The 19,045-nt window shown below is 43.2% G+C and overlaps 1 protein-coding gene across 1 annotated transcript; it reads left to right on the forward strand.

The window, feature by feature from the left end:
* On the forward strand, positions 1-14,155 carry LOC144604482 (uncharacterized). Its single transcript, XM_078418955.1, has 3 exons — positions 1-106; positions 1,323-1,418; positions 11,549-14,155. The coding sequence occupies exons 1-3, from the start codon at positions 82-84 to the stop codon at positions 11,731-11,733; spliced, it is 306 nt and encodes a 101-aa protein (XP_078275081.1). The 5' UTR covers positions 1-81; the 3' UTR covers positions 11,734-14,155.
* The last annotated feature ends 4,890 nt before the right edge of the window (positions 14,156-19,045 follow it).

Below are 19,045 nucleotides of genomic sequence, written 5' to 3' on the forward strand. Positions count from 1 at the left end.
TTTTAAAGTAAGACTGGTTAACTGTTTTCTCAGGGGTACACACCGTTGCACATAGCAGCACTCCACTCCCACATAGACATTATGGATCTTCTTATTCATGACTATGGTGAGATGCCTGATGAATTGAATGCTTTTCAAGTAATATTTCATTGCCGTATTCATTGATAGATATTCAAAAATGTGCATGTAAAAACTGTTCATTTAATCCCAAATTCTGAAGTGGAAAAATCTTTAAAGCTGGTAAACAAACGGCGCAAAATTTATTGATTAAGAACTGGAATCTTGCAGTATTTAAATTAAAGTATGGACAGCTTTTGTGGACTGTATAAGTTTAGTAGTAACAAGAATAATGTTGTTAATATATTGTGAACAATGGATTTATATAAAGGGTGTGAAACTAATTGAGTATAAATATAAAATAAAATATTGCATTGGTTTTGGAAGACTGAAGTAATAATTTTTGTATTCATGTATCCAGAAGTGGAGGTAAGTATGAGGATTGAGCTTATTGTTCAAAATTAAAATTGAGCCTGATTCTAATGTAGTCTAAGATTAACCTCTATGCAAAGCTTAAAGGATATAGTTAACAATTGTATTTGTCTGTTTTGCCCCTCCTTGAGCTAAGGGCTCTATAGTCAATTGAAATGCCCCTAATTACAACCAGACAACTGGGTAATTCAGACTCTTATTATTCGGGAGATGAAGTGGGAGTTGAGGATGGATCCTGTTTTGTAGAGCCATTTGCTTTATTAAAATGACTTGTTTAGGTTCTGAGTTCTGTTTCACCACTCTGCTGTATTTCTATTCTGACCATGGACTTTGTTGTCCCATGGTGATGCAGCAGTTGGTGTTGCTGCCTTTGAGCTCCAAAAACCTGGTTCAATCTTGACCTTATTATCTGTGTGGAGTTTACAAATACTTCCTCTGACTGGCTTGGGATTCCTCTATGTCAAAGACATTCTAATAGATTAATTGAGCAAAATAGAAGGAGGAACTTAGATGGCTGCACAGGAGGGGGGTGGTTTGGGGTAAGTTAGCTTAAATGTGTTTTATTGTTTGTGTTTTCACATTTTATCAAGTTTATGAATGTCAGGACATCAGATAAAGGATCTCAAACTTGAAATGTTAACTGTTCCTCTTCTTTCAGATGCCATCTGTCCTACTGTTCTGTCGTGTCTTGACTTCTTTCATTATCAACGGATTCAAATTTGTTTAGCATGTTAAAATATGTTGATGCTATAACTATCTACGGGTAAAATCTAATGCAAATATAATTTAGATAAAATAACCAGTATAATAATTATTTCTTAATTTTTCAACAGGTGCAAAAACAAATGTAAGAGACTATAGTGGACGGTTTGCATCCCACTATCTAAAAGACAGCGATGATCCTACAGATTGTTCTAACATCTCTTCAAGTAAGCTTTACTTCTCGTAATATTGCTGATAATTACTGGATCCTTTGTGTTTGTTGGGTGTGTGCTTCATTTCATAATGTGCTTCCATTTTTTAAAAATGCAGACAAAATACTTTACTGCTCTGCTGCCAAGACCAAATTCCTGATTACTTTACTGATCATTCCCACCATTAAGGTTGTGGAATGGGTAAGAAAACAATTCTTATGACCCCCAGGAAAAACTAGTGGCTGAAGAAGCAAAGCCCCAGAAGAGGTCTTTGACCCTGTTATCCCCTTTTTTTTTCACCTCTTGACTTGCAGTTTGTTTACAAGTAAATTATGTGCTGGATGCTTTGGAAAACAATTTCAAGTCAGCACAAGCATACGTAATGTTCAAGCCTACATTGGTTGGCTTGTTTCAGAGTTTATTTTGGTATAAAATTGATTGAATTTGCCTCTAATTAAGTGACATTTTGTACTATCAGCTTTTCTTAAAAAATACATGTTGCATTCGGGAGCATTTTAAAAGTTTGTGTCGGTTGTGAAACAGATGTACGTTCTTGTTTATGTTGTATGTTCAGTACCCAACCCAAGCACTTGGTATGAAATTCACCTGCCAGTGCTAGAATTCTGCATGTTAAAATTGTTGTTTATCTCATGGGGAAATTAAACAGACACCCCACCTTCCTACTTGCCAGTTAAGTAAAAGGTGCCAAATGACACCTGTGACTTAGCTGGTGAGACTCTTGCCTCAATCAGAAAGCTGGGCGTTCAAATTTCACTCAAAATACTTGAGCACAAAAAATTAATTTGATGAGTAATTACAATATTGAGAGGCTACAGTACTGTCAGAGGTTATGTTAATTCAAGTTCCCGTCTGAACTCGTAAATGGATGTAAACTTTCAATGGTACTATTTCTTAGAAAAGTGTCGCGTTATCCCCAACTTCCAGGCCCAAATGTACTTTTCAGCCAATATTGTTATGGTACAACAGATGGTACTGCCTCATGGCTCCACCGACCTGGGTATGAGTGTTGTGTGAAGAGAGTTTATATGTTGGTTTCCTTTAGTTATTTTGGTTTCCTCCCATGTCCCAAAAGCCAATTTTTTTTAATGAAGTCTAAATTCATTTATGTGACCTTAAGGAACAGAATACTTGTCCTTCAGATAATATAACCAAATCAAATCTGAGTTTGTGGAACCTCATGGACATTTTTGTTGTGTTTCTGGTGTTAAATTAATGTCTGACCCGGTGGTGTTAAGAGATATTATGGCCAGCTTCTCGTCTATCTTATCTAGCTCCAAGCTGCCATTTTGACATAGGTTAGTTGGAACGATAATTTCTTGACGCAAGCAAAACAACAGAGATCTCCATGACATTTAAATCAGTTAGTTGTTTATTTGAAGTTGCAATATAACATATTGGCATATCTCTTGTCATCGACTTGTTATTGATTAGCTTGGTAAAAATCTATTATCCTACCGTAATCTACGTAACTTATACAAACTGCCAGATCTTATCTCCAGCTCAGATTTCATTGATTTCTTGTCAGTAGGCTTTTTAGCCGATTCACATCAGCTACTTTCGGCTGAATTTCTATCAGCCGCTTCTTGGCTTGAACTGCTGATCAATGTCGAAGCTGGAGGCTCTCTGGCTCCTCCCAGCCCATACGTAAGCATAACATTAACCTCTTAGTGTCCAAAAATATAGCAGGATACAAACCAATGTAATAATATACTAAAATAACTAATAAATGCAAAATGGCTCCTACAAGAGTTTAGGAACGCAATGAATGGGACGTGAAGGACACTATATCAATCTTTTTTTGTTCACTAGAGTAGACTTGTCAAATTATTCTCTTGCACCTCTGTGTTGATTTAATTTACATTGAGTGACTTTAAACCTTGTTTATAGCTTTAGGGATCACTAAAATAAGTAGCTGTAGTGAGTCCAAACGAGCGGTATTATTCAAATACTTTATTGTCGGTAAAACCCGTGGCAAACGCAACGCACTTACTCTTGGACTAACACTAACTTCGCTCCCTAATCTAATCTCTAACTCTAGTTTGGCGCCAGGCATTTAAATACCTCGCGCTCCCTCACCCCGTGACCGTAAACCAACCGAGGGTTCTAGACTACCTGGCCAATCCGTATGTCCCTACATGACCCCCCCAGAACCCTCGAAACCATACCTCACGGGCGCCCGAACCTCCCGCCCAGAACGTGTACGGAGGGGGGAAACTGATACCCCCAGCGTGACAGGAGGCGAGGTGGACGCCGCCGCTGGAGGCGATGGGGGGTCCACTGGAGCGGAGGGTGTAGGTGACGGGGGGCACTTGATCGGCAACGGCGGCCCGGGCCCAACCATAGGCGGCGGAGGCCCGAGAGGTGGTAAACAGGGAGCCGCTGGCAGGACCAGTCGAGCGGCCACAGGCCGGCCCCGGCGCGGCGGCTGAGCCACCGACACGGGGAGGTCCTGGTCCAAATGGGCCGGCTTGAGACGGGACACTGAAACAAGCTCCTGGCGATTTCCCACCTGCAAGGTGAAGGTGACAGTCCCTCTTTTGAGCACCTGGAACGGGCCCTGGTAAACCGGCCGAAGAGGGGGGCGGTGGGAATCTTTCCGAAGAAACACGAAATCACAGCCCCGCAAGTCCGACGGAACGTGAACTGCTGTGCTTCCGTGACTGGAGGTCGGGACTGGAGCCAGAGAACCCACCCGTGCCCGGAGGGAGCCCAAGACTGACTTGACGGATGGCGGCAAGGCGGGAGTGGAAGGGAGAATGTCACCCGGCACCCGCAGGGGCGAACCGTAGACGAGCTCGGCCGAGGATGTGCCCAGCTCAGCCCGCGGGGCCGTACGAATGCCGAGGAGGACCCAAGGCAGCTGGTCAGCCCAATCGTAGCCGGTCAGGCGAGCACAGAGGGACGCCTTCAGCTGACGATGGAAGCGCTCAACCATCCCGTTGGCTTGGGGATGATAGGCGGTGGTCTGCTGTAAGCGAGAACCATACAGCTGTGCCAGCGCGGCCCAGAGGGACGAGGTGAACTGTGCTCCTCGATCTGTGGTAATGATAGCCGGGACACCGAAGCGGGCCACCCAATGCAACGCCAGGGCCCGTGCACAGGAGGCCGCCGAGGTGTCCGACAATGGGAGCGCCTCCGGCCAACGAGTGAACCGATCAACCACCGTCAGTAGATGAGTATAACCCCTAGAATAGGGCAATGGACCCACCAAATCCACATGGATGTGGAAAAAACGGACGAGGGGAACCGCGAATCTCTGGTATGGGGGCTGGACATGGCGATGAACTTTGGAGGTCTGGCACGGAATGCAGGCGCGTGCCCAGGCTGCCACCTGCTTCCGCAGGCCGTGCCAGACAAACCGGTCAGCCACCATGGCTGAAGTCGCCCTGATGGACGGATGTGCCAGGCCATGAATGGCCTCAAAAACCTTACGCCGCAGAGCGGCAGGCACCACCGGGCGAGGGCGTGGGAGGGAAACGTCACACCACAACTTGGTACCTGTGGGGCCACACGCCACCTGCTCCAAACGCAGTCCCGAGGCTGTGGAGGCGTACACCGCGGCAGTCCCTTCCAGGCGCTGAGCCTCCGCTAGCTCCTGGAAATCCACCTGTTTACCCACCACGGCTACGGAGGGAATGGCCGGCCGGGACAGGGCATCAGCAACGACATTCAGCCTACCCGCAATATGACGGACATCGGTGGTAAACTCCGAAATCAGGGTGAGGTGCCGCTGCTGGCGAGCCGACCACGGATCAGAAACCTTAGCAAAAGCGAATGTCAGAGGTTTGTGATCCGTGTAGGCCACGAAAGAACGGCCTTCCAAAAAATAACGGAAGTGGCGGACTGCTAAATAAAGGGCCAGGAGCTCCCTATCAAACGCACTGTACTTGAGCTCCGCTCGAGAGAGCTGCCTGCTGAAAAACGCCAGGGGCTGCCAATTACCGTCGACCTGCTGCTCCAAAACCCCACCCACCGCCACGTCTGAGGCGTCCACCGTCAGAGCCGTGGGGGCGGAGGAGCGCGGGTGCACCAGCATGGTGGCGTTGGCGAGGGCCTGTTTGACCGCGACAAAAGCCGTCTCTGCAGCTACGGACCATACCAACTCAGCGGGGTTACCCGCGAGACATTGAAAAAGGGGGCGCATGACCCGAGCTGCTGCAGGCACGAACCGATGATAGAAGTTCACCATGCCCACGAATTCCTGCAAGCCCTTGATGGTAGTCGGGCGAGGGAAAGAGCGGACCGCGTCCACTTTAGCTGGCAAAGGAGTGGCACCGGCCGGAGTAACCCGGTGACCCAAAAAATCCACCGCTGACAGGCCGAATTGGCATTTGTCCGGATGGAGAATCAGGCCATGGTCTTGCAGCCTCTGGAACACCGTGCGGAGGTGGACCAAGTGCTCCTGTACCGAACGGCTGGCAATCAAAATATCATCAAGGTAAATAAACACAAACGGCAACCCTCGACCCACCCGGTCCATCAGACGCTGGAATGCCTGAGCTGCATTTTTAAGGCCGAAAGGCATACGCAACCACTCAAACAACCCGAACGGAGTAATGGTAGCCGTTTTTGGAATGTCCGGCGGGTGGACCGGGATCTGATGGTATCCCCGCACCAAATCAATTTTTGAAAATATTGTAGCCCCCTCCAGGCTAGCTGAGAAGTCCTGAATGTGCGGAATCGGGTATCGGTCCGGCCGTGTTGCCGCGTTGAGTCGACGGAAGTCCCCACATGGTCTCCACCCCCCAGACGCTTTGGAAACCATATGCAAGGGGGAGGCCCACGGACTACTCGAAGGCCGAATAATTCCCAGCCTCTCCAAGTTTAGGAACTCCTCTCGAGCCCTGGCCAGCTTGTCGGGTGGGAGGCGCCGTGCCCGGGCAAAAACCGGCGGCCCCTCGGTCGTGATGAAATGAACGACCCCGTGCTTCTCGGAAGGTGCATCGAAACGCTGGATGAGGAGCTGCGGGAAGTCGGCTAGGACCGCATCGAACTGACCGGGAGCCGTGGTAATGGCCTGGATTACTGGGCTGGGTGGGGCGGCGCTTGTAGAAACCTCCGGGCCAGCACCCCGGGGCCGTACACCAGCCGAGGGTCGCAGGCCCCTCCCGCGGACGGCTGCGACCAAAGAAAACGCCCATAGAAAATCTGCACCCAAAATGGCCTGGCCCACATCCGCAACGATGAATTCCCAACGGTAAGTCCTGGACTCGAAGGACAGGGACATGGTCCTTTTACCGTAAGTACGGATGGTGCTACCATTCACTGCAATGAGGGGCGGGCCCTTCCCCCCCACTCGAACTTCGCAGTCATAGGGGGGCACAATACTCACGACCGCTCCCGTATCCACTAGAAAGACGATCCCGGTACTCTGATCTGTAGTGTAGAGACGGTAGTTACGGCCAATCGAGACTGCCTCTACATTCGATCGGCCCAGGCATTTCCCGGAAACGAACACGGGGATCTACAGCTTCGTGCCTCGCTGCCCCACCGCCGATGGAAAGAGCACCAGCCACGCCTATCTGGCTCTGTTGTTCGAACCCGCTGCCAATGAACAGGCGCCGCCGCCCTCTCTTGGCGGGCCGACTGCGAAATAGCGGCCGATGTGTCGCTCTCCCGGCCGCACCCCCGACTGCCGCTGGGCCTCGAGACCCGGTTAACGGAGCCGTCTCGGGTGTGCCGCTCCCTAACGAGCGTGTCGGCCTTCTCGGCGAACGCTACCGGATCTTCAAAAGGGACGTCCGCCAACACCAACCTGACGTCCCCAGGTAGCTTCTCCCGAAAGGCCGCTTCGAATACCATGCACGGCTGATGGTCGCCCACCAAGGTCAGCATCTCGGACATCAACTCCGACGGTAGCCGCTGCCCCAGCTCTGGCAAATGGAGGAGCCTCAGAGCCCGCTGGTTCTGGGCCCAGCCGAAGGTCCGCAGCAGGAGCCTCTTGAGCCCCACGTACTGCTCCGTTTGGGGTGGACTGGTCAGGTATTGACTGACCCGCGCAGCCACCTCCGCCTGCAGACAGCTCACCAGGTGGTGGTACTTCTCCTGGTCTTCCTCCACCCTTTTAAGATGGAACTGCGATTCCGCCTGCACAAACCACAGATGCGGCTGATGGGCCCAGAACGGCGGTAGATGAATCTCGCCCGCGCTCGCTCCCGCCTGCGACATGCTGCTGCTTGCTGCTTACGTTCGAGGTCACCAATGTAGTGAGTCCAAACGAGCGGTATTATTCAAATACTTTATTGTCGGTAAAACCCGTGACAAACGCAACGCACTTACTCTTGGACTAACACTAACTTCGCTCCCTAATCTAATCTCTAACTCTAGTTTGGCGCCAGGCATTTAAATACCTCGCGCTCCCTCACCCCGTGACCGTAAACCAATCCGAGGGTTCTAGACTACCTGGCCAATCCGTATGTCCCTACATAGCAATAATAAAGCTTTTTGTAATTGTAATGCACAAAGGCTCAGTGCTCATTAATTCCATCGGGTTGTTATGGCAGTCAGTAAAAAATGTGGTGACAGTGCTCATGTATAATGTCTCAGACATTTTATTTTAACAGGTATAAATGATCTGGAACTGTTCTAATCTTTTAGTTGTGCCCCAGTTTTCATTTGTTTTGTTAAGTGAAGCAATCGATTTGAATACAAACTCTTTACAATATTGTTCTGCTGGTTAATACAAATTCAGGCATTGGAAACAAGTCAATATCTGGGTCTACAGTTTAAACTACTGGATGTTGTGCCACTTCCACACAAGTTACTTTGACTGAGATGCACCATTACATTTACAGTTAAAACATGACAACGTGGTCTGGTGCTGAGCAATTTTAAGACTCATAATTACCATCTTCAACAAGTGAAAGTCAACCCAAATAACCTGCCATTCTGTGGCATTAGCATTACTAGATCACCTTTCATCAACATAATTGAAGGTTACAATTGATCAGAAACCTAACTGTGTGGGAATGCAGTTAGCACACACAGCATGGGAACAAGAACAAATTGAGGCTGGGTATCCAGTGGTGGGTGACCTACCTCCTGCGCCCCAAAAGGCTTCCCACTACTACAGGATACAATAGTATTGCTCAAAGTATGGGTAAAAAGATTGATAAGACTGCTGGTCTAAATGGCTTGTATCCTGGAATCCGAAAAGAGCTTAATGCATTGTTTGTCCAAAAAATCTTTGAATTCTGGAGAAATACCAGGGGGTGGGAAAACTTCCAAAATTACAGGGAGAGAGGCTAAAAGTGGATAAATAGACCGATTAGCATAACATCTGCTGTTGGAAAAATGTTAGCATCAATTGTTAAATTAGTAATAGAAAGGTATTTGGAAAATCATAATCATATTAAGTTGATATGACATCCTGAAGGGGTAATGTCTGACAAATTGGAGTTTCTAATGTCTCAACCAGATTGGATAGTGGAAAACCAGTAGATATATTTAATTTTAGAGATACAGCGCGGAAACAGGCCCTTCGGCCCACCGAGTCCACACCGACCACGATCCCCACACATTAACACTGTCCTACATGCACTAGGGTCAATTTACACATACACAAAGCCAATTAACCTACGTACCTGTACGTCTTTGGAGTGTGGGAGGAAACCGAAAATCTCTGAAGAAAACCCATGAGGTCACGGGGAGAATGTACAAACTCCGTACAGACATCACCCGTAGCCTGCAAGCTCTGCAAGGCAGCAACTCTACTGCTGCTTCAACAAAATGCCTCAGAAAGAATTATGTCACAAGTTTAAAAGTCTGTGGTGTTGGAAGTAACATAAGCATGGAAAGATGATCAGCTAAGCAGTGAGTTAGGATTAAGGGGGCATTTTCAGATATCCCACTTCTCATCAGTGAAGTGCCACAGTGATCGGTACTAGAACAGCCGTTATTTACAGCATTAATGTCTTGGAAGAAAGAAGCAAAAGTACAGTAGCCATGTTTTGTGGATAACTCAAAAATATGCAGTAAGACAGGTCGCAAGGAGGTTACAAACAACTTACAGAGAGATATTGATAAGTTGGTTGAATAGGTTAAAACAATTGAAAAACAAAGTACAAGGAAAAATGTGAACTTAACTAAGGACAGTCAGCAATGGTTTTGTACATGGCAGGTTGTGTCTTACTAACTTGTTTGAGATTTTTAAGAAGATGATGATGATGAGGGTAGGGCTGTGGATGTTGGTTGGCTACATGGATTTTAGTAAGGCATTTGATAAAGTCCCCCAATGGTAAACTGATCCAGAAGATTAAGATGCATATGATTAATAGTGACTTGGTCATATGGATTCAAAACTGGTGTACTGTTAGAAGACAGTGGAATGACAATATTCAGGCTGGAGGTCTCACCAGTTGAGTTATGCAGAGATATTTGCTGTTAGCAATATACATAAATGACTTGGTAATAACCGTAGAAGGGTAGGTTAGTAAGTTTGCACATGACACTGAAAATGCTGGGGTCACGGAAAGCTGACAAAGATACATCGGGATATAGATCAATTACAAAAATCAGTGGAGAAATGGCAGATGGAGTTTAATTTGAACAAGTGTGTGGTGTTGCACTTTCGGAGGTTGGATATAAGGGGAAAATATACAATTAATGGCATAACTCAACAGCATTGAGAGGGATCTTGGGGTCCAAGTTCATAACTCCCTAAAAGTGCAGCACAGGTAGAGTGGTAAAGAAAGAGGATTAAGTAAAAACCAGGAAAGTGATAGAGCAGACTCAAAGGGCCGAGTGGCCTGCTCCTGGTCCTACTGTTTACAGGTGTATTAAGTCAGGAATGTAATGGAATGCTCTCTACCTGCTAGATCTGTGCAAAGACATTCACACCATCTTGGGAAAAGCAGCGTGTTTGATTGGTACCCCATATAATAAACATTCATAACCTGTACTCTTGGAAAACGGATGTGCAGTGAAATAAGGGAGTGGTTTTTTTTGTGCTTGTAGTCTGGGTACTAAACATACTTTGCATCTGTTTTCACCAAGAAGGACAAGGAGGACAGTATGATCAGTGTAAGAATATAACCAGCCAATGGGTAGTTTGAGATTAATAAGGTAGTGTTGAGACTCTTAAAGGTCCAGAACCAGATAGGATTTATCCCAGGTTATTGAGAAGCAAGAGGGGAAATTGAGGGTGCCTTGACGATGATCTTTGTATCTTCTCTAGCCATAGGTGTGGTCCTGGAGGACTGGAAAGTAGCTGATGTTGTTCTTACTACTGGATACTGCTCACAGCGCCTCACTAACTTGTGCTGCCAAGAAAGATGAGAGTAGGATACACCACCACCTGCAGCTTTCCCTTCAAGTCGTGCTTCAGCTTCTCTTGGAATCATGTCAGCAATCCTTCATTGGATCTAAACAGGGACACTCACTGCCCAACAGCACTGTGAAAGATAAAAATAAAAATTAATGTGATAAAATATCTGTACATCATTGATTAACATCTTCCATGGCGGCATAATAAAACCAATTTCCAGATGAAAACATGTTAATCTTAAAGATTTAGATACATCTGCGTTGGTAATTTTAAGTTGCTTTATTATAATAACTGAAGGAATGATTTTCCATTTGAAAACAGTATCGTGTGACCCAAGTTTAATTTGAGATACACAAGAATTTGAGTGAGCTGTTCAATAATTGCTTTCACAAGCTGACTGAATAAAGGGTTACATTAAAAATGTTAATGTGACAGAAGAATTAGTCCATTTGGCCCATCAAGCCTACCTTGCTATTCAATCATGGTTGACATATCTTTCCCACTCAATCCCATCCCCCTGCCTTTTCCCCAGAATCCCTGACACCCGTGCTAATCAAGTATCTATCAATCTCTGCCTTAAAAATATCCATTGACTTGGCCTTCACAGCTGTCTGTGGCAATAAATTCCACTGATTCATCACCCTCTGATAAAATAAATTCCTCCCAATCAGAGGGTAGTGAATCTGAACCTCAAAGGTTGGTGAATCTGAATCTTAAAGAACGAAAACTACACCAATTTGCTTTGGTACTGTAATTATTATTTTGAGCCACTGTGGTTAGTTGTATTAGTATTAGGTAGTTACAAATACTATCAGTGAATTTGATTTAGTTAGTAACTGCTTGTTCTTTTGTGTTTTAGAATTCCAGCAGTCTCGGGGAGAACGACGGAACCGGAAGCTTGCTGGACTCTTCCTGCCAAAGAGCTATGGAAGCAATAAAAAGAATTGGGGTTCAGTAGAGAACCTGACAACAGATGACAAAGATGGTTCCATATTCCTGTCTGTACCAACATCGTACAAAGCAGTACGCAAGTTTTCAAGATAGGACTCGTGTGTAAGCGAGAAGTTGTGATTTGAATAAGTTTGGGGACCTGTTACAGTCTTTTGTTCTAAACAAGCAGCATATATATTTGTTTATTATATTAATATAAACACTTAATGGCAAGAATAATTGAAGTTGCATTTTAGACACCTACTTCCCCCACTGTGTAATGTTGCTACAGATATAAACCAGAGGAATCTTCCTTACTAAGTATTATTTAAACCGTTTTGTATGGTTGGTTGGTACTTGGTTTTCGATTTTCCATGCCTTCCATTGCAAGTTTTGCATTAGACTTGCTGTTGGCTTCGAAGTGGTATTTTTACAACAATTATTGCTCTTGTATTCTGCCATAATGCTTAATCATTCATCTTGGATGTACATGTTTGAACCCTATTTTGGGTAAACCGGTGAGTTTCACTGCCTACAAGGATAATCATCCATGTAATAAACAGCCTTGTAAACAAAACAGTAAGATCCAACTGATGTTGATATGCTTATTATAAGAGGGATAAGTGTTGACTCCACCTGTGCGATATTGTGATTGGGTTCTTTGGTGCAGATTTCTAATGCAAACACATGCTGTGTTCAATACATTTGTGCCACATATGAGCATGGTCATTTGTGGAAGTACGAGAAAGCTGCTTGTATTCACGGAATAATATCTTAAGTAAAATCAGACACTCTGGGAAGCAAACCTAGAAGAAGAAAAAAATTCTTTTTTTTGCACTCAAATAAAATCTGTAGTTCTGCAACTTTTTCTATTGAACATGATAGTTATCCCATATAAGCCCTAAATTTGTGAGGATGTTGAGATGAATTTGGAATTCCTCTCAACTCTCATTCTTGAACACTCATTTTTTGAGCATCCCTACCATATCATATCATCTTAACTCATTTCTCCTTTTGATAGCAATATATTTGAGCTATGATATACTTAGTTAATGCTGTTACTTCTACAGTCATGTTAAGGCTGTGAATACTTTCAACTGCTGGTTTCACATGATTTGACAATAGACAATAGGTGCAGGAGTAGGCCCTTCGAGCCAGCACCACCATTCAATGTTATCATGGCTGATCATTCTCAATCAGTACCCCGTTCCTGCCTTCTCCCCATACCCCCTGACTCCGCTATCCTTAAGAGCTGTATCTAGCTCTCTCTTGAATGCATTCAGAGAATTGGCCTCCACTGCCTTCTGAGGCAGAGAATTCCACAGATTTACAACTCTCTGACTGAAAAAGTTTTTCCTCATCTCCGTTCTAAATGGCCTACCCCTTATTCTTAAATTGTGGCCCCTGGTTCTGGACTCCCCCAACATTGGGAACATGTTTCCTGCCTCTAACGTGTCCAACCCCTTAATAATCTTATATGTTTCGATAAGATCCCCTCTCATCCTTCTAAATTCCAGTGTATACAAGCCTAATCGCTCCAGTCTTTCAACATACGACAGTCCTGCCATTCCGGGAATTAACCTAGTAAACCTACGCTGCACGCTATCAATAGCAAGAATATCCTTCCTCAAATTTGGAGACCAAAACTGCACACAGTACTCCAGGAGCGGTCTCACTAGGGCCCTGTACAACTGCAGAAGGACCTCTTTGCTCCTATACTCAACTCCTATTGCTACGAGAACTTGCTATGAGAAGACTGAATTCTTGATGATTCCAGAACAATTACTTATTGAAGTTGGTCAATAGATGATGTAGATTCAAGTATGCTTTGCTGTCTTGTTACTTATTACATGATGATATTACCATCAGATCAGATTCTTAAAATCGAATTGCAATACTTTTACGTGAAATTATTTTTCAATTGTGTGAAGTCACAGACTATATAACTGCAACTTCAGAGCAATGATACATAACCCTTCATGAATAACTCCTCCATCTAACCTCACAATATATATTTCTTTATTCATGGACAAAAAATATTGTTTCTTAGCTATGACCCACTTCCACAATAGTAAGATTCCAAGATTTTTACAGGTTTACAATAAAACAGTATGAGCATGTACTGGAGGTTAAAATATCTCCTAAAACATTGTTATGTGGCACAATCTTACTGGTCAGGCAGCAATGTGTGGTGTGCAACCCTAAATTTAGAAAGAGATCATTTGGGTTGGTCTAAATTTCAAATAAACAGCCAACATGTGGTTCTTTTGTGGAAAATACCCACATAAGTTAAGTGCCAGATGACTGAAGTATTTTTTAACTTATGAGGGTGTGACTTGAAACTTTTGAGAATGAATGGGTTAGTGGGAAAATCAAACAATATGTGGTATCTAGATTAATATTAAAGCACAACTGTTTGTATCATAAAACACTAAATGGCAAGCTCAACAGGACAAAATAGTACTCTGATTCTGGCAAACTGCCATTTGTTCCATGTAGTTACAAAATATGTAGAAATAAAGTAATTCTGAATTCATTCAATGTGTTTTAATTTTTGTGTTTAATCAACGCGTTTCAGAAACTACCTTGAATGCTGATGTGACCTTTTTACTTGAGAGGGTTATGTAGAGAAAGTGTTTCTACTTTATCATTTTCAAATGAGTTATTATGTGAAGTAAAGTATCAGGTTTTTACAAAAACAGAGCAATTTCTTGGCCAACCACCAACTTCCCAAGTGAATGTGACATCTTAATTCAAAGACATTGTGCTCTAGAACCCTCAAGTGACCAATGGCTGGTTGGATTAGCCAGACTGGAAAATACCTTGTATAATTAAAAATAAAATAAATATCAATTATCAGCAGGTGGGGAATCTTAAAATACTGCTATGAAGTAAAATCATGCAAATTGTTATGCACATCTGACAGCACTCTGAAGGAGACAGGATATAACAATTTGTGGAAAGTAAAGCTGGTAAACTGCTGGCTCTAAACTCTTCACTTAGCACTCTTTTCTTTAATGTTAATAGCAGAGATTTATGTAATTCTAGATGGTCTCCAGAGATCTGGAATGTGTACTCTATTATCAGTCTCGTAAATCCTTTGGAGGACCTGATGTAAATTAAGCAGCTTGCACAATGGATTTATCCAGAATTTGAGGAATATTATACCTTTACTTGGAAAATCTTGTGAAGTAAAAGATCAGAAATTTGGTTTTCATTGAGTACAAAAACAAGCACCTTAGGTGAGTAAAGCCTTGATAAATCTGAAGTTTAAAAAAAAAAATTAAAACTATAATATGAGTGTTGTTTTCAGAGTATAGCTGTTTGAAGTAATAATAATCTAAAGTAATAATTTCACTAAAATGCTATCAATGAGAAAATACAAAAGCAAAGTGACGTGGAAAATAAATCACTTTTATTCGACAAAGTATATTTTAATGTTTTTCCAAGTATGAATGATGAATAATTAGAAACTGTATCTGGTGGCTTGAATAAGCTGGAGAAGAATAGTTTCCCCATTGTCACAGTGACAGTGAAATCGAATATCACTATCTTAATTGGTACACGTGACAATAAAAGACCTTTGAACCTTTGGACTGGCTTCGGCAATTTCAGTCCTGTGGCAGAGTCGGAGGCCTGAATTTTGAGAGGAGTCAGATCACTGGAAGGCAATCAGGAATGCCTGCCTGCGTTTGTCTCCGTCTAATGGTGCTGCCTCATCTTGAATGAGAATACTCACAGCAACATACAACATGAAAACTACAAATTTGGACTGAACTTAATCTTGTACAAAATTTAAGTTATCTCTTAGGAACATTTACAATGTTAAAACATGCATCCATCAATCATGCAAGCAGAAACAGGCATCTAATTCAACGGTCTGCAATAAGAATATCTAATATACATCAGAAAATGCTTTGTACTGCAGTCTCAATATTTCTGTGACTCAATGACTCCTGTTCATGCATGTTCCATTAACTTTTCTTTGTGCTTCCTTCACCTTTGCTTACCTCTTTAAAAAGAAGTTGTACATTTGAGGGGGGTTTTACCTCCCCCCCCCCCATTTTTGTGAAAATGTTATATGGCTGGCAGATGGTGCAAAATTAAACACAATTTGAAAATGATTACAAGCAGATTTACTCTGAACTCCCCTGGTGGCTCAGCAAGTGTGTCCAGTGAGTCTCGAATCCAAACAGTAGGGAAACTCAGATCCTTGGTCTGATGTGGGTTAGCTGATTTAATTGAGCTAATAGGAGAGCTGCAATGGCTTCAGTGCCACTTAGCAATGGGACAGAGATGTCAGCCAAGGTGCCCACTTCTTATTGCTATCCTATGACTCCTTCTGGAAGAAGGAGACAACGTTGGGTTAGGTCAGTATTAAGTTATGTTGAAATGCCCCATGCAGTCGCATAACCTGTTGGTGCTGTCAGTTATTGTTTAGATATGCACATCAGTAATAACCCAATAAAGGTAGCTACGTTCAAGAGTGATTTGGAAGAGAAAACAGACTTTTAATAATAATTACTTGCTGATTTGTTTCTTAAGCATTATATGGTGGACAATATTTTTGTAACTTTACACAAAATGTCTAAATTGTGTCATTGGACTCTGAAGCAAGCAAAGCAACAGGTAGGATAAAATAAGGGGACTGAAAAAAAAAGTTCATTTGAGAAAGGAAAAGGAACAGAATGGAAAATGTCATTTTCAAATGGTGCAACTCTCATCTTTTCTTATATTACAAGGGGGAATGGAAATTAAAATTAATTCAGTGAAATACGACTACAGCAAATTAGGTGAACAAACCATTTCTATGCTGCCTGAACCACGATTAAGCAAGGCAAGAATTACATTACATTCTTTGGTGATGAGTTATTCCTGGTACTTTATCTCTCAATCAAACCGATTATCTGGTTGTAATAGAATTATACTGAGATTTTCCTCAGCACAAACTGGCTGGGATTTTCCTATATTACAGCTGTGATTATACTTAAAACTTACATTCTTACATTTCACACCTCTAATGGAGAGGATCCTGAACCTCACCACTTTTGTGCTACATTCTCTTCTGAATATGCTGCCATTTCAGGGTAGACACCAACTTTTATAATTAACTGCAACCACATACATTTATTGGTTGTGATTGATGATTATGCAACTACCAAAACAAAAAATAAGCTTTGAAGGCTCTGGCTCAGAGACCAACCATCATAGTCCCTCAAGTCAGACTCCCGATGAGGTGGCTACAACTCAATTTGTCAGCACAGTGAAAGTTCCCCAAGAAAATCTTCTCCTCCTCTCGTAAAGCTGATTTAACATACTGTGAAGCCTTTTGGTGATGAGAGATCCGATATAATTATTTGGCAGGAATATTTTTACAGCTCTTCCATCTGCACTGCCTCTCCCCCAGCTGGATTAAGCTGTGGACAGGTGGACTCGTGATTTTCACAGCAGTTTGTCAATTGATGTGTAATCAAGCCAGAATTTGAGAGTAAATCTGGCATTACAGTGCTATATACAATCGTTCTATTCAATTGAAGACCTCTATGATTTTTGTTTGTATTTGGGATGGGGAAAGAAACTTCATATTCACCTAAACAAATTACTGGTTAAAATTTAGTTTTTAAAAATCACTTTGCACAATTCCAAATTTGTTTACTAATTTGCTACATCAAATAATTACAGCATTGAAACAAATTTCTAACACCTAAATTTATTCATTTATGTGTACTGGCTTGCTAAAGCTGAAATGTACAGGATAAAACAAACCACTGGTGTAACTCAGTGGGTCAGGCAGCATCTGCTGAAGGAACAGAGAAGCAACGTTTTGGGCTGGAACCTTTCGTCAGTCGGGTATACAGGGTATTTTTGTGCTAACAAAAGTCATCTATTGGTGTGCTGAAACATATGTTTTATGTTAATCCCACATGCAAACAAAAGTATATTTGGTCAAAAAAATGCTCGGTGCAGGGATGGGGTGATTTGTACCCAGAACCAAAGCTCGAAAAGGGATTTGTTTGATTCGCAAGAGGACCAAGCTCAAGTAAGATATGAGTCAGAAGGGAAGCCCACCCTCTCTCCAGAGTTAACAGCCTTCTCCTCTCACCCAGTCTCAAACAAGGGGCAGCCATTCAGGACAGAGAAAAGGAGTAACTTATTCACCCAGAGGGTAGATACATTTTGGATCATCCAGCCAAATGAGCTGTGGGTGTTGAATATTCGGTAGGTTAGAAGATTCCTCATCCTTCTAAAGGATGCCTCCCTTTGAAATGTGGACACAATCGTAGCTTGCAAAGGAATTCCACGTGCAATTTGCATGCAGACAGCATCTGAGGTGGACTTGTACATGGGTCACTGGAGCTGTGAGGTAGCAGCTCAAATAGCTGCATTGTGCTAACTAGCAATATATGTATTCAATGCCACAATACAATGACATGCTGACCCCCAAAATTTTAACAGCAGTTTTGAGAATACCATCCCTTTTCCTAAGTATAGGCCACTTCCATCACTTTGAAAAGAACACTCTGATCGAACATGGATATATGTTGGCTCTCAACGTAGTCAATAAGTGAAAGACTCGTATGCCTAAACCATTTTCTGGCATTTTCATATTGTTTTTTTTATACACTAGGTTTTTCAGAAAATTCCTGGCGAATTCCAGCCATTCTCACTCGTTCAGATGTTCAAAATGGCCAGATGTGCCAGCTCCGTGCAGCACTGGCAGGATTGATAAGAAAGGAGGATGTGGAATGTGCTGGGAAGGGATGAGAACTTTGGGTGGTGGGCCTGGCTTCAGAAGATGATCTGTGTCAATATGAACCAATAATGGCAGATGCTGTTACTTTACTGTTTTAAAACATGCTTCTTCAGAATGATAACATTAATTTATAAATAAGTAATTGGACGTGGAATTGAATACCATCCCATTCCCCACCACCCCTTACTCTTAATAATACATCGCCAATCCAACTCTGAATCAAAATTCACCGGAACATAATGTTCATTCCAAATAGTCATGCAAGCTGCTGACAGGTCAAATGTATCAGATGGGGTACTATCCAACCAGGTGAAAGTGCAAAGTGCTGTACAAGTGAAAGAATAGAGAGATTTCAACTTGAGAAAAGTACAGAAGCTCCTGGGATTGAAAATCTCTTCACAGTTAAAGTCAAGACAATGGGTTGAGTCGTGCAGGGCAAAGCCTGCTCCTGGAACTACTGCCTGTGGACCCCCAACACTGATCACTGCTGATGCAGAACACCAGTCCATTGGCCTTCCCAGTCCAGTGGCAAAGTCTGAATGTGACTGGCCTCAGGCAACAGAATGCAGAGGCCCTACCCTGGCATGCTGCTGGCAGGGCAACACTGAGGAAAGGATGGAGTTTCCCTTCCCTCAAAACTGCTTTTATATATCTGATATTCAGAGGTGTTCA

This window comes from Rhinoraja longicauda, chromosome 22 (genome assembly GCF_053455715.1).
Source record: "Rhinoraja longicauda isolate Sanriku21f chromosome 22, sRhiLon1.1, whole genome shotgun sequence".
Taxonomy (NCBI): domain Eukaryota; kingdom Metazoa; phylum Chordata; class Chondrichthyes; order Rajiformes; family Arhynchobatidae; genus Rhinoraja; species Rhinoraja longicauda.

Coding starts and splice junctions, on each gene's coding strand:
- LOC144604482 (XM_078418955.1), top strand. CDS start 82: ATGGATCTTCTTATTCATGACTATG. Junction 107..1,322: donor TCTTCTTATTCATGACTATG/GTGAGATGCCTG, acceptor ATTTTTCAACAG/GTGCAAAAACAAATGTAAGA. Junction 1,419..11,548: donor TTGTTCTAACATCTCTTCAA/GTAAGCTTTACT, acceptor TTTGTGTTTTAG/AATTCCAGCAGTCTCGGGGA.